Source organism: Carica papaya, chromosome 5, assembly GCF_054855325.1.
Source record: "Carica papaya isolate Zhongbai chromosome 5, ASM5485532v1, whole genome shotgun sequence".
NCBI lineage: Eukaryota > Viridiplantae > Streptophyta > Magnoliopsida > Brassicales > Caricaceae > Carica > Carica papaya.
This window is the reverse complement of record NC_142313.1, coordinates 4,337,860-4,361,679: the sequence shown is the minus strand read 5'-3', so window position 1 is coordinate 4,361,679 and position 23,820 is coordinate 4,337,860. Positions and strand designations below refer to the sequence as shown.

Below are 23,820 nucleotides of genomic sequence, written 5' to 3'. Positions count from 1 at the left end.
TTGAAATATAGTTAGTTGAATTTAAATTTTTTTAAAAAAAATAAAATAAAATACATTTACATATTCTATTGACTGACTTTGGACGTTGCATAATATATACTTATTATAAGAGGAGGAGACGATGACAGGTGTTAGGTACGTGCAGACTCAAGCACAAGGCGTTATAATTTCGGCCCGCGTGTAAATCTGCATAACGGCTGACAAACGACATGATACAAAGTCATGATTCCGTAAAGCAACCGGACGAAGCCAATCAAAGTAATTGAACTCTTAAGCAATCATCGGCACCACTGGCATGCATATATATATATATATATATATATATATATACAACGTTGATCCCATTTTTTAAATTTATTTTTTAATTAAAAGGACGTATTAAATAATTGTAAAATATAATGTTAATTAAAAGGGTATTCAATTATTTGGTCAAGATATATATTGTTTGTACATTTCACCATTAAGCCTCATCAAATGACTACATATTTAATTAATACAATATACCAACATAATATAAATTTGGGTTTATGCCTAGATCTTGATAAATACATTTATTTTTTCTTTTATTTTATTTGATAAAATTTCTAAAAGTTAATAACATTTAATTTAATTCAAATGATTCTTCTAAAAAATTGTTTAAATAACATAAATTTATTTCACATAATTTAATAATTCAAAATTAAAAAAATTTATTGCATAATTTACATGATTTAGATTGTATGAACTTAAAATATATATCTCAATTTTTTGAAAAAACAAATTATTAATACATTCAATTTTATAATTCTTTAAAAAATTAAAATAAAAATTATTTAATCAAACAAAATTTCAATGGAAAAAAAAAAGAAAAAGAAAAGACAGATTTGTTTGGTAGCAAAATAAGAAAATGGGACCCCGATTATTGTGGTAGTTGCAAGTATCCAAAAAATAAAAATAAAAAATAAAAAAAAAAATTTGTTTTGTTCATATCAATTAAAAAGGATAATTAAATTATCCAATAATATATACGCATATTTTCTATATGGATATTAGGCCATGGCTGGCATGAGCCGCGGCTACCTTCCACGAATTTGTCGACCCTCGTTGTCAATGGAATTAAAACTCTGTCTCGATGGAGACGCTACTTCAAATCTATTTCAAAGGTTAGTGGTTGCAGCCCATGCCACGTGATATCCATGCATAATACTGTTAATAAATTAATTAATGTAATTTATAAATATGTTGTTTTTTACTTTAAATTTCTCAGTGCATTTTAATTCTATTATCATGATTCTTGCTAATCTATATATATATATATATATATATGGATCATAAATAGATAATAAAATAAAAAAATACCGAAATTTGAATAAAGTTCAACAAATTTAACTTATAAAATTATATATTATTAAAATAATTATTATTTATATTAAGTTTAGTAATTAAGTGGATGATCTATTAAACTAACATTTTATATCAACAATTCATTTTGTAAATAGATTTTTAACCGTCCAAAATTTAACAAGGTCAAATTTGTTTATGAGTAAAATTACAACAATAACAATTTAAATGACGAAATTTAATTTTACTATCAACAGCAAAAAATAAAGTTCGGATTTACATTCATTGCACAATAATTTAGAATGTTCAATAGGATTACGAGAATGTCCATTCAAAATGTCAAACGGTAATTAAAAACAAGCGAATAAATAAGCATTGTAGAACAACTTTCACTAACGCTTGAAGGGAGTTCGGGTGGTGAACTACTCATAACTCTATTGCTGATCGGGGTCTAAATATTGGTCTTCTTGATTTGAAATAGTTAATGAAATGGTGAGCTACACTAGCTCAGTAAAAATATCACACTAATCACATATACGAAAAAACTGAAGATTGGTAAAAATCATAAAACAACTAATTGAGGCTTTAATTTGAGTAAATTTATTTAACATAAAGAAAGTCGCTTATTTCATACTTTTCAAAAATAACCTATTAAGACTCATATTCATACCACTTTTTATTTTCACATATATGAGAACAAAAAATAATAACTTTCCTTCCTTACCTGTTTATTAGTTACCCAGAAAAATGGTGGACAGATCCAGTACATAGGGAACTTTATCATTAATGTTACATCAGTCGAACGAGGCTAAAAAGTCCCTTATCGGAAAGGTTTAGAAGATATTGTTCACCCTCATACTTAACGGGGTATCGAGGCAATGGAATGTTTGACGCCCATTACTGGATGGAGTATTGAGGCAATGGAATGTTTGACGTCTATTACCGGATGGGATATGGAGACGGCTGATTAATTGTTTAAATTAGATATTAGGTTCACGAGTAGAGAGACATCCCTATGAACCCCAATGGGTACCAATAAGCAGGTAAGAAATTAAAGTTATCGTATTTTGTTCTCTTATGTGTGAAAATAAAAAGTGGTATGAATATGAATCTTCATAGGTTATTTTTAGAAAACTCGATATGATAAGTACGGAATAAACAGTTTTTTTTATATTAAATAAATTTACTCAAATTAAAGGCTCCATTAGTTTTTTTATGATTTTTACCAATCTTCAGTTTTTTGTATTTGTAATTAGTGTGATATTCTTACTGAATTAGTGTAACTCACAATTTCATATCAAGAATACCAAGATCCAGACCCCCCGATCAATAAGAGGGTTGTAGGGACATTCTCTTTTAAAAAGGTCGAGTATTGGTTAGCTGATACAGAGAAGGCTTTCGCGAGTCTTAGGTGGTTCTTGAATATAAAAGTCCAGTATGAGGGTGAATCAGGTCGTCCCCATACCCCGTTCGGTATGAGTATAAAAAATACTATTTATCGATACCCCGTATGGTATAAGGCAACGTTCACGGTATGGTTCCCCATGTACTCGGTTCATCCACCATATTTTAGGATATGTAGTAAGAATATCATTCATTAATTCACATGACCAAACAATTTTCCGTTTGTATATTAATTATCAATTTCACAAATCAACCATAAATCAAGTAGGCCACCCTAGCTCTTCTAGTCACTTGAGAACAGTTCCTAATGGCATTCAATGTAGAATGCCTCCCATAATACCTCCGACATTTGAAGAAAATAGAGTTTGCACACCTAGTACATTGTGATATGACTGTGTCAGAGTATGTATAAAGGTTTCTGTAGTTAGGTCGGTATTCCCCTGAGAGCATGATGGATGAGGGAAGGAAGGTAAATAAGTTTGAATGGGGCCTTCATCTTGAGATCAGACAGTAGTTGTACGTATTTGAGCTCAGCACCTACTCAGCCGTTCTGGACAAGATACAACTAGTGGAGAAGAACCTTCTCATCTTTCCTCAAACAGTGGAAAATCCCAGACCCTCTGGTTTCACACTGCAAACCAGCACCCACTGAACTGATTCAGCAAAGCAAGAGACCTAGGTCAGTGACTTAGGCTCATCCTTATACTCGGGTAACTGAACATAGTAAAATTTGCCAACATTGGGGTAAGAATCATGTGGACCGTCTTTGCTATCGTCTCAATAATACCTGCCGCATATGTGAGAGTGTCCAACCCTACGCGAAAGAGTGCCCGCCAAAATCAGAATCAGGCTAGACCTCCTATCTAGGGTAGAGCTTACAACCTCACTCAGCAGGATGCTAAAGCCAACCCGGACGCGATACAGGGTATGTACATTATCTGTAATCACCTTGTACATGTTTTGATTGATACTGGTGCTTCACATTTATTTCTCTCACATAATTTTATACAAAACTTAAATGTATCACTAAAAAAATTTGATTATGTATTATTTGTGTCTACTATTGGACGTAAGACACTATTAGGGAATGTTATATGCAAAGCTTGTATAATAAACATAGTAGATAGGGAATTGAGTGTGGACCTGATAAAGATTGACACGAAGATTTTGATATAATCCTATGAATAATCTGGTTAGCGGCGTACCACGCCACCATAAATTATTTTCATAAGAAACTTGAATTCAACCCTCATAATGAAGAGTCATTTACAAATTAATAAAAAAATTTGATGTTATTTTCTCAAGGCAATTTCCTTATTACATAGTGTTTTAACTCAATTGTCTTCTCTACATTAGGCAAACATAAGAAAGAAGTTTGCATTCAAGAGATCCCGATAATCTAAGATTTTTTGAATATGTTTCATGATGAATTACCCAGACTACCAGTGGATGGAGAAGTTGAGTTCACCATAGATTTTCAGCCTAACACCTAGCTTATATCGGTTGTCCCTTATCGCATGAGCTATGTTGAGATGAAAGAATTGAGAAAACAGATCAATGAGTTGCAGGATAATGAATTCATCCGACATAGTGTGTCTCTTTAAGGTGCTAAAGTCATATTTGCAAAGAAATAGGATGAAATATTAAGATTATGTATTGACTACAGATGATAGAACAGAGTCACGATCAATAATAAGTACCTCCTCCCCAAAATTGATGACATTTTTGATCAATTATAGGGTGTCCAGATTTTTTCCAAAATTGACTTGTGTTCGAGATTACCATCAGATAAATATTAGGACAGAAAATATTTCCAATACAACTTTCAGAATTTGGTACGAATATTATGAGTTCCTGATCATACCATTTGGATTAACCAATACACAAACCATTTTTATGGACTTGATGAACATGCCAAAACAGGCAAAATCGGCCAAAATTTGCCAAAATAAGACAAGTTGAGGTAAACTACCGTTGTGGACGGCAGAGCTGGCAGTCGTGTCAGAACTCAAAAATTGGCATGAAAGAGTTTTGGACACCGATTTTGAATTTTAAGGTATTTAACGAGTGTTTTGGATTCCACATAAAAAAATTCAAGAAATCCAATACTCGTTAAGAGACATAGTAGACAGTTCAACGTCTCAAAATACTGATCTAAGTAAATATCTCTCACCCTATTCACCGTTACGGTAAATTGAGGCCCAACGATGTATAATTTCGTATTTTTATGAAAAATTAGAGAAACTTAAAAATAATTAGAGATTACTAGTGGAGTTGGAATCGGTTAGTTCACAATTATCCCGATTTTCTGTTTATTTTCTTGTACTGCTCTATTTGCTTGTTACTATATGGTGCATGTTATAAGTTTATATTTTCTATAGTCTTATCGATTTATTTGGTTTATTCGATTATATACTGTCAGTATGAATATAGTTTAATTAATTTGTAGATGTAATATGAGATAGTGATTTGCATGATTAGTTATTTTGTTGATGAGAATCTCTATGTAAAAAATTTACTGGACACCGAATGAAATGGCAGATGAGCCCGACATATATAGAACCCTATCGTGAACGTTATCTCAGTCAAATAGGGCTTAAAAATCCATTGTCAAAAAGGTTTGAGAGATACAGTTCACCCTTATACTGGATTGGGTATCGAGACGATAGAATATTTGACGCTCATTACCGGACAGGGTATGAGAATGACCGGTTAATTGTTTAAATTGGATATTAGGTTCACGAGTAGGGGGACATCCCTATAGACTCCCAGGAGTATCAGTAAGCAGATAAGAAAGAAAAATTATTATCTTTTGTTATCTTATGCGTGAAAATAAAAAATGGTATGAATATGGGTTTTCATATGTTGTTTTTGAAAAACTTGATACAGTAAGTATGGAATAAATAATTTTTTTTTGTATATTAAATGAATTTACTCAAATTAAAGACTCTGTTAGTTATTTTATTATTTTTACCAATATTCAGTTTTTCCTATATGTGATTAATGTGATATTCTTGTAATTCACAACTCGAATTTTCTTCAAATGCTAGTGAAGTCTGTCATAAAATGCTTATTTATTCACTTATTTTTAATTATTGTTTGATCTTTAGAAGATACATTCTCGTAATTCTATTGGACATTCTAAATTATTGTGTAAAGAATGTAAACTTTAACTCTATTTTTTGCTTCCGCATTTAAATTATAAATTTATTTTCTTTAAGGTTCTGAATCTTTATATTCTAACCATAATATATCAGTCGAGAGTTCCAATAATTACTTAGTATTGGGTGCAAATACTTATGAAGGCGGAGAATTGAAATTTCATTGATTTATGGCTCAAAAACCACAAAAATAATAAAAAATTAAATGCAATATTACTAGTTAAGACATGTTACATGTAATAAAATAATAGTACTTTATAATACAATGTTTAAAATAAATAAAAAATTATAAATTAATTTTAAAAATATAAATTTACATATAAATTTATAATGTAGTTTAAAAAATTATAATTAAGTAGTATTTGTATAAAAACATTCGGCATATTTATTTGCTGGTCAAGAAAAAACATATTAAGTTTTGATATTTTCTAACTTTTTAAATAATCATAACAAAATTTTTTTAGATTTCCTACCTTTTTATTTATTTCCTCGATTCCTTCCCAATTTTAAAAAAAGCTTAAAAGAGAATATATATGAAATTAATTCAATCAATATTTTCTTTTAAAATAAAATAGAACGTTTATTAGAGGTCTAAAATCTTCAGTTGGATTCTCCTTAGAAAGAAACCATGGAAGAAGGATGGTCCGGCGCTGCAGGTGATTGCCCCACTCCCTGCAGACACCTGATGATGTCCTGGTTGCTGAACTGTGACGCTTTTTTTTTTTCTTTTCTTTTTTTCTTTCCCCTTTATTACCGTTAATTTGTTCTTTTCCGTTAACGGCGCCCGTTAGACAAATAAAAGACCTGTGCGCTTCTCTTCTTTTTTCGCACACGGCACATCGAAAACTAAAAACAAACATAACTCCCGTATCAGTAAAAATATTTTCTTGAAAAAGAGTAAAGAAAAGGAGAGGAAGAAAGAGAGAGCTTCTTTAGTACGGATAGCACAGTGAAGCCAACGATACCTTACCAACTGTAGTCTTGTCTGGGAGAGGTTCTTCGCTATTCGAGTTTCGACTATCTAATGGCGATTCCAGCTCTGAGTCATTTATCGCAAGTTCTGGTTCCGGTGACCATATATTCACCGCTGAATACTCCTTCTTTGACTGCTGCAAATGAGTTCCAATTGTAGTGCTGCTTTGCTGTTCTTATGCTCACTTGAAGCGTGATCTCGCCGTTGATTTGTTGGGATATTGCAGATCTAAGTTGTCCGGGTCAATCAACGGCGTCGGTTATGTCGGTGCTTGCTGTTTCGGACACTGTCGCTGATTCTAATGGTTACACGTCGTGTCATTTCGATTTACTTCGTGGTATGGTTTTCTTTCTTGATGGCGTTTAAAGTGTTTGTTCATTCTACCGTTTGGTTACTGAAAAAACGCCAAGAAATTATGAGAAATTGGAATTTTGACTCTTGCCTTATTCGTACTTTGCTCAGCACAAATAAACTAGAGTTCCGAAGCAATTATGCTCTTTCCCCCTTTTGTATAAGTTGATGGAAATCTAGTATGAACTCAGCTAAGCATTTCTATTGGAGAAGTTGAGCTGGATTTTCGAACTTTAAGGATCGGAGAGGATGCTCTCTCGTCGTTAAAAGAAGGGATGAACTAAGCTAAACAGTTGTATAGACAAGAAATTATGCTATTTCCCCCTTAGGTTTTCACTCCATCATTCCGAATCGGGTTAAACAAAATCACTCTCAACTATGCTCAAATGGACTATTGAGTAGGGTTTTTTTTTCTCTGTTCGGTCGTCTTTATTTCTGTAAAGAAGAGAACAAAGAAGGCATGCAGTATGTTTTTCTTTTAATTGCTGTCTTGCTGGTCCTTGTTACCAAGTGGTAGGTTATTGAAGTTCGTAATTTAGAACACTATTCTCAATGGAGCATCTTATTATTGCGGGTTTGTTACATTTTGGAATTGCTAGTGTATCTAGGTTTTTAAATTAATATAATATTTTGAACTAGTGCAATACATATAACAGTTTGATCAAATGCTTCCCTTGGTTTCTTTTGGTTGTGGATAGAAACTAGGAAGGGAAGGAAAACAAATTTTGGATTGATGCGTCTCTAGCATGATTTTGAAGGCTAAATGGTTTTCTCTTCAAGCCACGAACTTTCATTCTAGTAAAGTTGTTATAATGGGAGATACAAGGTTTTTTTTTAAAATAAATAATGGGAGATACAAGGTTGAAAAAGTTACAATATTGTTTTGAGGAATGTTAAATGGATTATTAGGTTGATTCTTTACATCAAAAGGAAACTGCAGGCATTGGAAACTTTTATGATATGCAGGAACTAATTTAAGTGTTGTGTAAGAAATGCCTTACCAGGTGTTAGTATCTCACACACTTGTTATAGTTAATATTTTTGTACCTACATTTCTAATTCTTTTATCTTTACTTTGAACGCAGGAGCATTTAGGAAGTTCCATTTGTTATTGAAGCTGTTGCTTGCTCTGTCTTGCATAATTTGTAGTACGAATTCTGAGTTGGCTGATAATCTGCTCAAAGCACCGTCAGTATCTCCAAGTAGATCACCTTTGACTGCACCAGCTGTTCCTGACCTGCCTCTTCCAGCTGATCTTCCAGGGCTTCATGGGTCACGAAAAAGGCATTTTTCCCCACATGGGGCACCAGGACTCAAGATTGCCCCAGCCCATCCTCCTTTCTACGATCCCCTGGTCACTTCTGGTCACCCCTCTGCAAGTTCACATTTATCGAGGCCATTGATGAAGAGAAGTAAGTTTGTGCCTCCTAGTGCTGGCTTGGCTGATATAGCTCCAGTGCAATCCAGTAGCGGTGCAGTACCTTCTGGTTTAGCTCAGCCACCTTTATCTCCTTATGTCTCTGGTAAGAAGTTATCTACTGCATGTTTTCTTTCTATTTCACTTCTTGTTTGTTTGTATTACTTACAAGTTATCCATCATGATTGATGGTATATTTTGCTTTCTAGATAAACGATTCAGCATTTGCTAAGAGTATCCTAGTAGACTCTCAGACATCTGGATTCTTCTAAACTTATTTTAACTAATTGCTTAGAAATTTTGGTCTTTATGCTTATATTAACTTCTCATTGGGCAGATTGTTGCAAACCAGATACAGTATTGAAACGAGGGAGTCGCGGTTGCCACTGTGTGTATCCCATAAAGCTTGACCTTCTCCTCTTAAATGTCTCACAAAACCCTAACTGGAATGCTTTTCTAAATGAATTTGCTGGCCAACTTGGTCTTCACTCTTCCCAAATTGAGCTGATAAACTTTTATGTACTCAGTTTATCAAGATTAAATATTTCAATGGATATTACTCCACATACTGGAATCAGTTTTTCTGCCAGTGAGGCATCTGCGATAAACTCATCACTTTTCACCCACAAGGTTCATTTTGACTCTACACTGGTTGGTGATTACAAGCTTCTCAATCTTACCTGGTTTGAGCCTCCAGCACCTTCTCGAGGTAAATGCCAACAAGGGTTTCTATTCTAAGATGCCATTATTTTAAGTGCATTGGAACACTTATTTTCTTTTTTTTACATGCTTCTCCAATGTTATGGAGTCCAGGGTTAAGTCGAATTTCATTCTTTTTAAATAAAAATTGATTTTCAACATCATATTATATTGCTCTTATTGCATACCTAAAATTTTTCCTTGTCAGTAACTTTTTGACATAAAATTAACTATTATTGTGATAGGTCTTCTATTTTATAATTGGTTGTTGGATATTTGTGGTTGCTAATCATGTAATTGTATACTGATGATAACTTCAACCTGCTATACAGCTCCTCTTGTTGCTTCTTCCCCTGTGGAACCACCAACACACTCATCTTCGTCATCCCCGGCAATAAGCTCGTCAAAAAAAGGAAAACATTCAAGTTTGGTTCTTATATTTGGTATTTCTGCCAGCATACTCATCATTGGTATCATTTTTGTGGTTATAATCTGCTCATGTGCCCTCCGTGACCGAAAAACTACAGTACCTGCTGAAGAAACCAGTAAGTATATTAAATAGAAGTTCCATTTTTTTTTCGGTATCCAGTTTAATTGGTTTGTAATTTTTGCAGTTACTCTATGTTACTCTATGAATAATTGCTGATAGATTTCAATTATAAATTAATTATTAATGTAGCTTTGGTCACAACATTTTGAATGGATATCAGTAATGTGACCATATGTTCCAATCTGACCACAAAAATAGCAGCAGATAAAAGGATATAAAAACTTGAAGGTTTTGGTTTCCTTGAGATTTTGATATGGCCTTGGAGAAGTTAGAAAATCTATAATTATGTAATTTCATCTTTTGCACTGCTAGAACTCCAATGACATTGAAAACAAGCTACTGCTTTTAATCAGCATTTAAATGAATTTGGTTAAAGAGCATCATAACATGCGATAAGCATTGCATTTGATTGAAAATTAAGGTTTGCACTTGATTTATAAAAGTTTTACTACATTCCTAAACACAATCACCTATTGGAGCAAGTAATTCACCCTTTGAGTTTACATGGCAGTTTCAAAAGTTTTTGCTTTCCTATTTCAAATAGAAAATTTATTCATGAGACTTCTCATGTTATGTGTGTTTAATCAGTTGAAAGGAAAATTCTATGTCTTTGATGAAATAATAATTTTTTTTCTTTTTAGATGAAAGTAATGATGATTTGAAAATGACAATATCTACTCTGCCTATTGTATATTGGTTTTGTAGTTGACTGGCAACTCAATATTGCTCTTTAAAGAATTTCATCTTCTCAAAAAAAAAAAAAAGGAATATAACAGAAATCCTTTTTTGTTAATGTTACTCAAGTCTTTGATCTTTCATGAAGAGATGAAAAAATCGCCCAAGACCACTCACAAGCTTGAATAGACAATAGAAGTATGGTTGGATGTTTTTCATCTCTTCTCATTTTTGTCATTTTCTCAGCAAAGCCAAGGACAGCAGATGCTGTTCCAGCCGGAGGATCTTTTCCCCATCCAACCAGCACAAGGTTTCTAGCATATGAAGAACTCAAAGAGGCAACAAACAACTTTGAACCTGCAAGCATACTAGGAGAGGGTGGTTTTGGCAGAGTTTTCAAAGGTATCTTGAGCGATGGTACAGCTGTGGCAATTAAGAGGCTTACCAGCGGAGGGCAACAAGGGGATAAAGAATTTCTGGTTGAGGTTGAGATGCTGAGCAGGCTGCATCACCGCAATCTTGTGAAACTTGTTGGTTACTACAGCAGTCGTGATTCTTCACAGAACTTACTATGTTATGAGCTTGTTCCAAATGGAAGCTTAGAGGCCTGGCTCCATGGTAATTTGTGTTCTCAAAAACTGAAAGCCTGTCAGCAATTTTAGAAGTTAGTACAACTTGTTATTGTAATTTGCTTAATTAAGTACTATACAAACCATGGTAAGATACTGAAATCTTTTATCAAAATTTGACTCACAACATATAGTGTTCTTTTGCCTAAGGTCCTCTTGGAGTAAATTGTCCTTTGGACTGGGACACTAGAATGAGGATTGCACTTGATGCTGCAAGAGGACTTGCATACTTGCATGAGGACTCTCAACCATGTGTTATCCACCGAGATTTCAAGGCATCCAATATATTACTGGAGAACAATTTTCATGCTAAGGTTGCCGATTTTGGCCTTGCCAAGCAGGCACCTGAAGGGAGAGCGAATCACCTATCTACACGAGTAATGGGCACATTTGGGTACAAACCATCTTCTCAATCTGACCCTCTTATATTGCTAAGTTAAATTGAATATTAAAACGGGTTGGAATCATTTTGTAGGTATGTAGCACCTGAATACGCTATGACCGGACATCTTCTGGTAAAAAGTGATGTTTATAGCTATGGAGTGGTACTCCTTGAATTGCTGACTGGAAGGAAGCCTGTGGATATGTCACAACCATCGGGGCAGGAAAACCTTGTTACTTGGGTTAGTAGACCCTAGATCAACTATTGTTCTTGATGTTTTTGGTTATTCAATCATTTACCAATCTGTGTCATGTTAAGTAAAATAAGTGAACTATATTGCTTCCAGGCCAGGCCAATTCTAAGGGACAAGGATAGGCTGGAAGAGCTTGCCGATCCAAGACTTGGGGGAAAGTATCCAATGGAGGATTTTGTACGGGTTTGCACAATTGCTGCTGCTTGTGTTGCACCCAAGGCAAGCCAAAGGCCCACAATGGGTGAAGTTGTACAGTCACTTAAAATGGTGCAGCGTGTTACAGAATATCAGGATTCAACATTGAACTCTAGCAAAACACAGCCCAACCTTAGACAGTCATCTACTACTTTTGAGTCTGATGGTACATCATCGATCTTCTCTTCTGGGCCTTACTCAGGATTAAGTGCCTTTGAAAATGACAACATTTCTCGGACAGCAGTTTTCTCGGAAGATCTTCATGAAGGAAGATGAGAGCATTAGGAAGGTAAGTTTAAATTTAAGGCTTTTCATTGCCAATACAGAGGCATGAGGAATTTTCCAGATTAGAAGATGATGGAATTTGGAAGAGGATTTTCTGAAAATTTAAGATTTTGTAAGATCAGTTGGGATTGGGAATGGGTTCTTTTGTTATACCTAGTGGAGAATCATTGTTCAGTTTTCCCCAAACAATGGTTCTTCACATGGTAGGCAAAATTTTGTATATATTGTCTTGTAGATTTTTGTATCGTGTTGGGGTTTCAAGGTTTTTATTTAATTCTTTTCCTTTATCCTCACAGTATGGTGCTTGTCCTTAAAATTTTGAAATTGTCCTGGAAATTTGAAAAGCTGTAGGTTTAGCAGATTGTCCGGAGAGGAGTAATGTTTTTTTATGCTAAAATTTTTGGTTTCTTGTTGCGCAATTAGATTGTCCCAAGTGTGTCACCCTCTCTATTATTCATGTATGGTAGTTTTCCCTTTCTCTTGTCGGGAATTCTATATTTGTTCGATATCTCCAAGTCACCATAATTGTGCATTAGAAACTCTAGCTTTCTGCTTTTATTTGACAGGGATTTTCAATCACCAGATACTGTTCTTTATGGCAGGTATATAGCAACATTAAGTTGTTAAAGAGTTTCACGTAATTAACAATCTAACGAAGGCCATAAATTTTCAAACAATAATTAAAATTAACTTTGCACATAACCATTATCTCAAAACAGAAACCTTTTATTGTTTCTGATAGTTAGCAAATTATAAATTAACGGCGAGTTAGGGCCTAAAATTAGACTTTGTATGTACAAATTTGGCATTGGCAATCCTATTTGCATGCCCAACCATCTAACCACCAGCCTCTAAAAACCCCACCATAGGACTCCCCTCACCTTCCCCATCCTCTCCCCCACCCCACCCATAGAGAGACAGAGAGAGAAGAAACAACAATGGAGTTTTTCAAGTCCATCTTCCTCCTCACCACCCTCTCTTCTCTGCTCTCCTCATTCTCCATCCAGGCCCATAACGTTGCTCCTTCCTCCGCACCCACCACCTCCCCCAATACTCAAATCTCCTTCACCGCAACAACTCCTCTTTTACGTCCCAAACCAATCGCCACAGAACTCATCCCTTCTCTCCCCAATCTCCCCCAAGTTGCCACCATGCTTTCTCTCAACATACCCACTCTCGACCTCTCCATCATCGACAACAACATTGAGACCATCTGCTCCGGCACCGATTACTTCACCGAGTGCCTCCTCGGCATCATTCCCCACTTCAATGATTTCGCCAAAGAGGGCATCAACCCCAGCAGCGTCCTGAAAATGGAGATGGCCACGCTCTGCGACAAAGCCACAGAGACCGTCAAGGAAGTCACCACCATGCGCGAACACTCCTCGACGTCGCTGGTCGTCTCGGGGATACTCGACACCTGCGTGGAGAACTACGAGTCGTTGCTCGAGGACCTTAAGGATGCGGTGCGGGCTCTCGAGATCCACGACTTGGGCAGGCTGGAGAGCCTCGTTAGCGCCACGTTGCAGGACATTGTCACCTGCTCGGACTCGTTCCATGAGAGGCCTGGAGTACGGTCGCCGTTGGCCGACGGTGATGATTTGCTGAAGAAGATGTGTAGCAACATCTTGGCCATCTCGTCGTCGATCAAATTTTACTGAATAACCAGATTTCTTAATGGGTATTGATTAATTTTTCGAGGAGGAGCAATGATATTGTTTGATTTGTTACTATATTTAAGGTAAATCATCTGGTCTGGATGTTAATCCTTGCAACACGACCATCCTGTACAAGGCCGGCATTACGTCCTATATTGAGTACGTTTTCAAACCATAATGGCTTATGAATTCACATGGGTATATACACACACACACACAGAGACAAAGACCAGAAAATTTATATATATAGATATGAAATTTTACGTATTTATGGTTTTGCAAGCAAACACAATATTATTTGAAGTCATTTTTTTTTATCTTTTTACTCCAATTTTTATGGATATATATTAGGATTGGGGACGTTAAAATAATAAAACTTGTTAAGGATGTTTAAATAATTAAGATTTTTAAAATTATAATTAGTACACTTAAATTTCTGTTTTATAATTTTGGCTAAACCTTTAAAATGAACCAATCATGTTTATGAACTATTGCACGAAGAAAATAGTCTCAAAAATTAACAACACCCTTAATTACTAAAGAAAGAGAATTAAACGGCATCTAACCAAATATTGCATTTTGAAGAAAATCGTACATTTAAAGATTAACTATTTTGTGTAATTTTATTTTAGATAGATTGAATATAAAATAGATATCACGAATTGTTAAAAATATAATAAGAAGGTTGTAATATTTAAGTTAAATATTTTGATAATTATTAAATGTAATTGTACTTGAATTATTGGTCAAAATCTTCTATATGTTTTACAAAATAAAGAAAATACGTCGAAAGGGAATTATATAATTATACATGAGTTATTAGTCAAAATTTTAGATGGGTTTGACAAAATAAGAAAAATATATTAGATTATATATTAACATAATGTATGACCCCGTTCGATAATTCTCTCAAATTTAGGAAGAAAATAAAAGTTGCAACGGAAAATTTTCCTCTTTCTTTGCATGCCTTAAATATTAGATTTATAATTCTCTTATTTCTTTATTTGATCTAACTCCTAGTTATTTAGTCGTTTAATGGAGTCCTGATTAACGATCGCCAATAAGAAGTTTGTTTCTTTATATCACTCTATGGATAGATTTAAATAAAATGTTTAAAACCGTTTATAAATATAATATAAATAATCTCAGAGTCTTCTAAATTATATGCTTTAATAATATTATGTAGACAATGACCATCCGATCCTTGTCGTGAAAGTTTGTGTTAATTAATGGTACAGAAGCTCAAAATGTGTCTTTATCTTGAAAATTATACGTTTTAACATCTTTATGTACTTTTGAATATATTTTCAGTTGTATCTTATGCAAATTAGTTTGAGATGAGTTAAAATAATTATAATGATCATACAATTAATTATAATTAATAAACAAGGTAAATAAAGCTAATACTTAATAAAGCGATATTGTATGCATTTTTTTTATGATATGTACTTCTATAGTTAATACTTTTTATAATTTAATACGAGAAATTAATTTATTATTAAATTTTCTTCAAATTTTATTGCATTAGTTTATATACTCTATAAATATGAAAATTATTAACGGTGAATATGATAAATTTATAATATTTATATTTATAATATCATACAATTTGTTAGTAGTAAAATAAAATTAAATGCCCTTGTAAAAGTCATTCGGGTATTTTTATTTTTATTTTGTTTCTAAAGTAAAGTTTAATTAAGACTAGAGTTAAATAAATATCTATAAAATTAATGAATCAAATTAAATTATTTATTTTGTCACAAAAAAATTGTAGGTAATAAAATAATTTTTTATACTAAATAAATTTGATCTTCTAACATTATCAGCGTAGACTAATACATAGTTGATCAAGTACGACAAAAATTAAAATATTTTTTGTAAGAATGAGTTTCATTTTGGGATCTTCAAGAATAACCTAATGTTCATCAATAACAAATAAAACTTTATTTCTGATCATATTTATAAATTTAGAGTGACTAAATTTACTAACTTGACTAATAAAGAGTATCAAACAAATTATGTAGACGTGAAGATAAAAAAGAAAGAAAAATATAAAAAGAAAAAACAAAACTTCGTTCATAACCATATTTACAAGTTCAAATTAACTAAGTTTTCTAACTTAACTAATAAGGAATATCGAGGGATATATCTAGACGCAAAGATAAAAAGAAGGAAGAAAAGTGAAAGACCGAAAGGAGCAATTGGATGCATGAAGGGGAAGGGTGAGGAGGTATTTCATATTCCAACAAAAAAAAAGAAGGCATTTTGTAAATACCACAAATTATAGGGACCCTCATGGCATATTTGAAAAAGTTGTTTCATAACAGTGAGAAGCACTAGAGTGAATCGGGTGCGCACGGTTTTATCCTGCGCACTCAGACTTGCAGCGTAACCGTGTGTAGAGGAGAAGAGGGAAATAAAAAGGAAATGCCTAAAAGAGAGAAAGAAAGAAAGAGAACTCTGGAGAGAGAGGAGTGAGTGAGAAAGCCGAGTCGCACCGAGTTGGTTCGCCGAGTTAAGTGACCGAATCAAACATGCGAGGAAAAAAAAAAAAAAAAAAAAAAAACAACAGAGAGGGTCTGTTTGTTGTGTGTATTTTGTGAGTGTGTCCGGGATTTTGATGGTGTGGCAATAGCAAAAAAATGGTGAACGAGAAGATAATTAGTCTTTCTCTTCTTTATGTCTCTCCCTTCCTTATTCTCATCATTGTTACCTATTCTCCTCTAACTCTAACTCTTATCTTTAACCTCACTTCTCTCTATCTTAACCGGACGCTTCAGTATCGTCACATACCTTATAAATCTATTACATATAATACCATACGGTGGTTCTCTATTTCCCTTTTCTGTCATCAGGGTTTGCGGTTTTCTCTCGGGATATATAAATATTTATTTTCTACGGGCTGCGCTGTTTTTTCAGATTTCGCTTCGAGGGAGAAGGTAAGGGATCAATCTCTAGAGGGTTTCGGCGGGATTTTCTTTCTGGGCATGTTGCATTATTCTGTGTTGTGCGTTTCTTCGTCGATGGTGTTCTTGTGGTGTCGATAATATTTGCCCAATGTGTGTGTGGGTTAGTTTGGTGGCAGCCGGGGGTTGAATTTTGTTATCTTTTTTTTTTCTTTCTTTGTGTTTTTGGTTTACTTCTTGCTTTTTTCATGGATTCATGGGTAGGGTTTTTGATGCTTTTATCTGGATTTACTGATTCACTAGATTGCTGGATGTGGGACTTTATGGTCTTGATTAATCTGATTGTGAATTTTCTTTTATTTTAGGGTTGATTCATATTTGAGTGGGGGTGCTGATTTCTTCTAATTTATTAGATTCACCTGTTTTGTTTGACATGAATAAGATCCTTGTTTCTGTGTTATCATGTCGTTTGATTCATATGCATTTCATGTCTGCTTGGACATTGGACAATTCTCATTATATTGCTTGGAAATATTATCTTCACGTTTTAAGGGTTTCCAGTTAATCTTTTTGTTTGGATTCGCGCACTTAGGATCAGTTCAAGTTCCCTAGTTCATTATGTTGACCGTTGTCTCATGATATTCCTCTGCTGGGTCTTTTTTTAATTCCGTTAATTGCTGTGAACTGTTAACTATGTTTTTTCCTGTGTGTTTTTTGGGGCTTTACCATTTTTCGTCAATACGTATCAGCTTTCATTGTAATGCTAGCAGATACTATTATTTTTAGTAATCTTTTACTCGTAGTGTTTTCTTTTTTGACAAGGAAAACTGTTTGATTTCTCAGTTTCCAGCTTGCCGTGGTGCATGCTCTTCTGGTTCCCATTTATATCATGACTTGAAAGTAGTTGTCACAGAATAGCTGGGCTGCTTGAACTTGGCCTTCATGGAAGAATCTAGTGGTGCACACTTTGGTGGTATCAACAATGCCATAAGGAAGAAAAGGACTCAACCTTTTCGTCGTCCTCGGCTTGATTCACAGGCTGTAAGTGAAAACCGTGAACTTTCACCCTTGTCATCTACCCCTTCAGACGATGTGAGCAAGATCTCTAGTGATGAGAATGGTTGTGATGCTAATCCTGCGAGGAAAGAGTTTAATCTTAATCAAGTTATGTCTAGGCCAGCTTTGTATGCTGATGAATCTGAAAAACCTCATGAAAGGAGTAAAAAGGAGGATGGGGGATTCAGTGCATTCTATAATAATGATTTAGGGCGAAGTGGGGGCAACAATAAACGGTCTAGTGAAGGTGTCCTTGCACCTGCTAATTGGAAAAGTGCAAGCAGGGTGAAGGAAGGCCTAGAATCAGAGTTGAGAAATGCTGACGTATATGGTGGAAGGAACTGTGAGAGCCATGGTTTGGGTAAATTGGAAGTAATTCTAGATGGTTTACAAAATGAAACCAAGGTAAGAAAGGTTAAGCTCAAGGTTGGTGGCGTCACACGAACAATTCATTCTAACTCCACACCTGATCGTGTGCATGGGGATGGGTTTTCCACACAGATTTCTCGATCCATTGATGACTCCAGATCAAGGCAGAAGCAAAATCTTCAGGTACGTAACTATCAAACATATTTCTTTTGAACTTGTTTAGGGACATTGTGTTAGTATCATATTTTTGCTTAGAAAACTGTTTTCTATTTTCGACCTTACGTTATTATTCAAGTATTATTGTGCTATTTACAATTTTATTTTTCTTATAATAAAATTTAGTTTTTAATCTGAGTTTATGATACCTGATGAAGGTATTTTCTTTATTATTTTTCGTTATATTGGTTGTCCTTTCTATCCTTGATATTCTTTTGCGTATTTCACGGGCATAAAACCACATGGATTTGTTTGATTGGCCAAGGAAACTGGGACCTTCATTTACTCTTTTGGAAGGATATCTTGTGTATTAATGTGGTTCTGTCTCCTTATTTACAGCCTATTGTTGTTGGGTAACGTTTGGAATCCGAAGTAATCTCTTTATTAAAACAACTCCTATTGCAGAGAAATGTAGATTGTGCCCAATCCCCTTCAGATAAGAGAAGAGGTCTGCAAGGAATTCCCTGGAAGGATTTTTCAAGTGGCGCTTTTAGTTTTGGGAAAGAGGATTCTGTTATGGGAAGGACATCGGCTAAGAATGCATCTGGAAAACAGGGGGATCGGAGTGGCCCGGCTCGTAAGAGCAAGAGAGTCCCCAAGAGGCGGGTGCTTGATGGGGATTTCAGTGAAGACGATGAAGATGATGAGATCCGATACCTGGAGAAATTGAAATTGAAGGCTCCTACAGCAGATAAGGAAGATGATGAGGAATCAGGCAAGAAGCACCGCAAACTTTCTGCTGTTTCTAATATTTCGAATCTTGGCTCTTCAAAGGCTGGCAAGGATGGGAAGAAGAAATCTAGATCTGATAGGGCATCGGATGATACAGATTATGAGGAAGAAGATGATCAGGTATCTGATAGCGAGCTAGAGGATAGAAAGAATAAGAGGCAGGGGAAGGAATCTGTTGATTCACCAATTGAAACTAAGAGGGAAATGACTCTTACCACTCGTCAACGAGCTCTTCAATCTAGCAAGGATCCCTCTGCTGCTCCTGGTTCAAGATTAATTGAATTTCCCAATGGATTGCCACCTGCCCCACCAAGGAGTTAGTATTTTATTTCTGTCATAAGATTGCTGTTATACTAGTTACTTTCTAAGCCATCGTATTTATATTCTTTTTGTTGATCACAGAGCAAAAGGAGAAGCTTTCAGAAATAGAGCAGCAGTTGAAAAAAGCCGAGGCTGCTCAAAGACGAAGAGATCAAGTTGAGAAGGCCGCTAGGGAATCGGAGGTTTGTTTTTTGTTGTGTTTGCCATTAGCTCTGTTACTTGTGTTTTGAATCCACAGACCCAGAAACATGCATGCTTGGATTGAATTTTGTAGGCTGAGGCTATTCGAAAAATACTTGGTCAAGATTCCAACAGGAAGAAGCGGGAAGAAAAAATTAAAAAACGTCAGGAGGAATTGGCACAGGTATTAGAGACTTATGAGCAAACTATTTGGTCTATGTACTTGGATGAAGCTTCTTGCTAAACATCGTACTTTATGTTGTATGCAGGAGAAGGCTGCAAACGCTTTGATGCTTGGGTCAAATATGATCAGAACGGTCTCAGGTCCCCAGGGGAATACTGTAACATTTTCAAAGGATATGGGTTTGCCAAGTATATTTGATTCGAAACCTTGCAGGTATTTTGCTTGGAAATATAAAGTTTACATCTTGATCCCCTGACATATAATACATACTCATGTCCATGCATTGCATATTTCTGGAAGTTCCCTTCTTGATGGCATGTTTTTTTTTTTTTTCGTTTTATGCATACGTAGCTATCCTCCTCCACGTGAAAAATGTGCGGGGCCATCTTGTACTAATCCTTACAAGTATCGAGATTCCAAGACAAAGCTTCCTCTCTGTAGTCTCAAGTGCTACAAGGCAATTCAGGAACAGCAGCCAGCTGAAACTACCGGCTAATTTGTTGAATATATTACTAGCCTCATTATGTGCAGGTACTGCTGCACATTATTGAATTTATCTTGTATACAGGGATTGGTTGCTTCTCAGCTCATTGTAGAGAAATTTTATACCAACTGGCTTTTGTTTCCATTTCATGTAAACAGCTAAGTTATTAGGATTGAAATTTTGCTGCAACTGGCTGATTTTTTGACTATCCAAAGAGTTGAGCGAAGATGGATGACTTCATTTGAGAATCAGATTATTTTGCGGTGCAAGCTAGTATCTATCTGGTTGAGCTTCAATTTCTGCTGTGTGTCAAAAACAGAAAGAAAATAGCTTTTACAAAATATTATCTTTTTGACAAAAGTCATTTGGGTTTTCATAGAAATTTTTTTGAAGTACTTGAAAGAAATTTATATATATTTGCAGTGAACAAAAGCAGAAAATTCAGCCTGTGCTTTTGAATTTTTCTCTTGTTTGATTGAGCTGTTAGAATGCTACTCAAAGCCTCCATAGAATTGGCAAACATAAAATCTAAACCAGACACGCATTTGCGTGACTATTTTCTTCTTTTTCCGGTCAGAACAGGTGTGCTATTTTCTCTGATTTTGGGACTGTATATCTCGCTTTTGTATGTAAAATGTCTGCTAAAGTTAATTTTTGAAGAATGGCTTGTGCAATATCCCAAGTGCTGGAAAAATGCGTTATGGTGTTGTGGCATTCAAAATGCATAAGCTGTTTTGAAGGAGACTGGTTGTAGCACCCGGAAAGGAGGAGGAAAAAAAAAAAAAAAAAAAAAAGGAAAGGCCACGTCAGCAGTCTCGGCCAATCGGGGCCTGCCACGTGACAAGACCACGTCACTCCGAAAGGAGCCACGTTGGCTATCCGCGTGGGTGCGATCCGACAGCCCAGATCAATCGCGCGATCGGACGGTCCAGATTCAATCGCACGGACGGCCCAGATTCAATCAAAAACGAACGGCCCAGATTCAAACGAAATGGACGGCTGAGATCAAAAGGCAAGGGGTTATAAATAGAACCCCCACACCAGACCACAAACCCTAGCCGCCCGCCGCTCGCCGGAGAAGACGAACCAGAGGCCGACCGCCGCCACCCGCCGCCGCACCGGGGAAATTTTCGACCGCCGATCGAGGTAAATTTCATACCCCCGACTCGTTTTTCCACGCTGATTCCTCCTATGGCCAAATCGAAGCCGAAATCCCGGCCAAAGACCAGCGGCGCCGCCGCGCCCCCTCTCGGTTTTTGCCTCCGACGAGGCCCTTCCCGGCCTCCGTTCGATGCAATTTTTATATCACCGTGATCACCATTCTTTTCTCTACAGGTTGACCGGAGCCGAATCACCAAAACACGAACCTCGCCGGAGAGCCGCCGCACCCGAGAGCGCCGCCGCCGGTAAGCTCCGTTTTTCCGTGATTTTTTGGCCCCCCGAGGGCCCTAGGGTTGTTTTCTCACAAGGACCGATGCGAGTGTGGCCGAATTCGGCCGAAAACGGTCGAAAACAGCCAACCCGAGGCGACTCGCCGCCGCCAGCGGCGGCGCCGTCGCCGGAGCACAGCGGAGCCGCCGTGCCGGAGTTGCGATTTGGGCCGAAAGAGGCCCTGGGCCTAATTTGGGTTTTTTTTGGAACACGTGCAGGTACTGTTAGTGTGTTTCAGTTCTCCGGGAAAAATTCAGGGAAAATTAGGGACGGCCTGCAGGCGCACTGTGAATCGTATTCGGATCCCGAAAACAAGTAAGGACCCATCACCCTATTTCCTATCACGGTATTAAAGTTCAAAATGATAAAACGGTATTTCTTGAATTAACGAATGTGTGAAATTGCTTAAGGTGGCTAATGGAGCCCGAGTCTAGTGTGATTGGTGATTTACTGTTATTTGGCCTGTTTACAGCTTTAAATGCAAAATGAGGTTTGATGTGTTCATTTTACAGATTTGTGTGCATATACTACGTTTTTATTAATCATGGGTTGAATGACTGAAAAACTGATACTGTATGTTGTCTGTTTGGCATGAATTACTGTTTTGCTTGTTTGTATGTGAATTGATGATGCTGACTGAGGAAAAGGAAAATGAAAGATTGTGTAGACTGATAATTGTATTATGGGGGTCAGCCTGACTAGATATCCTGGGAGATGGTGGACGGACCGGGTCCGTAGGGAACCCTACCGGGATTGTGGTCTCACATGCCGGACGGGGTATGGAGATCTTACGGTTTTGGCGCCCATACCGGACGGGGTATGGGGACGGCCCGTTTCACTCTCATACCGGACGGGGTATTGAGGTTTATGGTTTTGGCGCTCATACCGGACGGGGTATGGGGACGGCCCGTTTCACCCTCATATCGGACGGGGTATTGAGGTTCATGGTTTGGCGCCCATACCGGACGGGGTATGGGGACGGCCCTGGAAACTGGTTGTGAATGTTAAAGGTTAACGGGTAGCGGAACCCCTATGGACCCCCACGGATACTAGTAGGCTGGTAAATGAGAAAAAGATATGTTGTACAATGATTGAATTACAAGAGGCGTGATAAGTGTTATATTTTACAGCTTATATTATTCAATGATTATGATAATGTTATTGTTTTTCTTATATTGTTTTCATAAATTCCACCGAGGTAAGTGGATGGTAAAGGTTTTCATGTTAATAAACGAGTTTGTTGTAAATTATGCTCCATTGGTCTTTTTGTGTTCTTCTACCCACCTTTACCTCCGTGACGGTGAGATATCGTGATGTTCTTACTGGGCTAGTGTAGCTCACTCCTTATTTAACCATTTCAGATCAGGAAGACATGGTTTCCGAGCCCGTTCCGCAGGAGGACGACGAAGGGGATGCCTAGAGACTCTGTAGTCATACTCATAGTTTTATTTTCGAGTTTCTCTCTTAGTTAGTTTAGTCTTTTATATTTTAAGTACGTTTTTGGTTTTTCGTGTAAGGGATGTTAACTGAAATTTTGATCTCGCTTCCGCATTTGATATATTTAAATACTCATTTCATTTTAATATTTCCGGGACCGTTACACTGGTTCTATGTGGTGACTGCTTAATCATATAGATGTTATGTACGCCATGTAGGCATATGTTTTGATTCTTTCTGTTGTTTGGCCTCCAAGAATAGTTAGCTATAGATGTAGCTGGAAATTTGCAGGTCTTGAATTGTTGTTATGCCTTCTAGGCCCTCTAGACTTTAGTCGTCTGCCAAAATATTTGATTGGCAAACCGAGACTTTTACTGCAGCTAGCTTTATAGATTCATGGGTTACTGTGGCTGGATTCGTTGTTTGTGATGCTGTCAAGAAGCCACCACTGGCGGTCTACTACAGAAAGGGAAATTTTACAAACAGGGGGTGAAATAGTCTTATTGCACGTACGAATTAAGGTTAGGATTTATCGACCGAGAATAACAAAAC

The 23,820-nt window shown here is 36.2% G+C and overlaps 3 protein-coding genes across 6 annotated transcripts; all 3 read left to right on the top strand.

Annotated features, from left to right (window-relative positions):
- The first annotated feature begins 6,704 nt into the window (after window positions 1-6,704).
- Window positions 6,705-12,653, top strand: LOC110819469 (Protein kinase superfamily protein). Its single transcript, XM_022048679.2, has 8 exons — window positions 6,705-7,195; window positions 8,295-8,732; window positions 8,964-9,335; window positions 9,658-9,870; window positions 10,797-11,168; window positions 11,330-11,573; window positions 11,655-11,802; window positions 11,908-12,653. The coding sequence occupies exons 1-8, from the start codon at window positions 7,120-7,122 to the stop codon at window positions 12,283-12,285; spliced, it is 2,241 nt and encodes a 746-aa protein (XP_021904371.1). The 5' UTR covers window positions 6,705-7,119; the 3' UTR covers window positions 12,286-12,653.
- Window positions 12,654-13,168: 515 nt separating this feature from the next.
- Window positions 13,169-14,267, top strand: LOC110819585 (uncharacterized). Its single transcript, XM_022048826.2, has one exon. The coding sequence runs from the start codon at window positions 13,233-13,235 to the stop codon at window positions 13,953-13,955; it is 723 nt and encodes a 240-aa protein (XP_021904518.1). The 5' UTR covers window positions 13,169-13,232; the 3' UTR covers window positions 13,956-14,267.
- A 2,114-nt stretch (window positions 14,268-16,381) lies between these two features.
- LOC110819489 (HIT zinc finger and PAPA-1-like domain-containing protein) lies at window positions 16,382-23,414 on the top strand. Of its 4 annotated transcripts, XR_015819061.1 has the most exons (11): window positions 16,382-16,891; window positions 17,702-18,466; window positions 18,905-19,547; window positions 19,634-19,734; window positions 19,827-19,916; window positions 20,002-20,129; window positions 20,268-20,447; window positions 20,983-21,546; window positions 21,736-21,806; window positions 22,050-22,146; window positions 23,193-23,414. XR_015819061.1 is itself a non-coding variant. In XM_022048709.2 (8 exons), the coding sequence occupies exons 2-7, from the start codon at window positions 17,801-17,803 to the stop codon at window positions 20,410-20,412; spliced, it is 1,773 nt and encodes a 590-aa protein (XP_021904401.1). In that variant the 5' UTR covers window positions 16,382-16,891; window positions 17,702-17,800; the 3' UTR covers window positions 20,413-20,447; window positions 23,193-23,414. The 4 variants fall into 4 exon arrangements, 3 of the variants coding, with proteins under 3 accessions (XP_021904401.1, XP_088075945.1, XP_021904400.1); XM_022048709.2 differs by lacking the exons at window positions 20,983-21,546; window positions 21,736-21,806; window positions 22,050-22,146; XM_088219819.1 differs by lacking the exon at window positions 23,193-23,414 and having other exon boundaries at window positions 20,983-22,193.
- The last annotated feature ends 406 nt before the right edge of the window (window positions 23,415-23,820 follow it).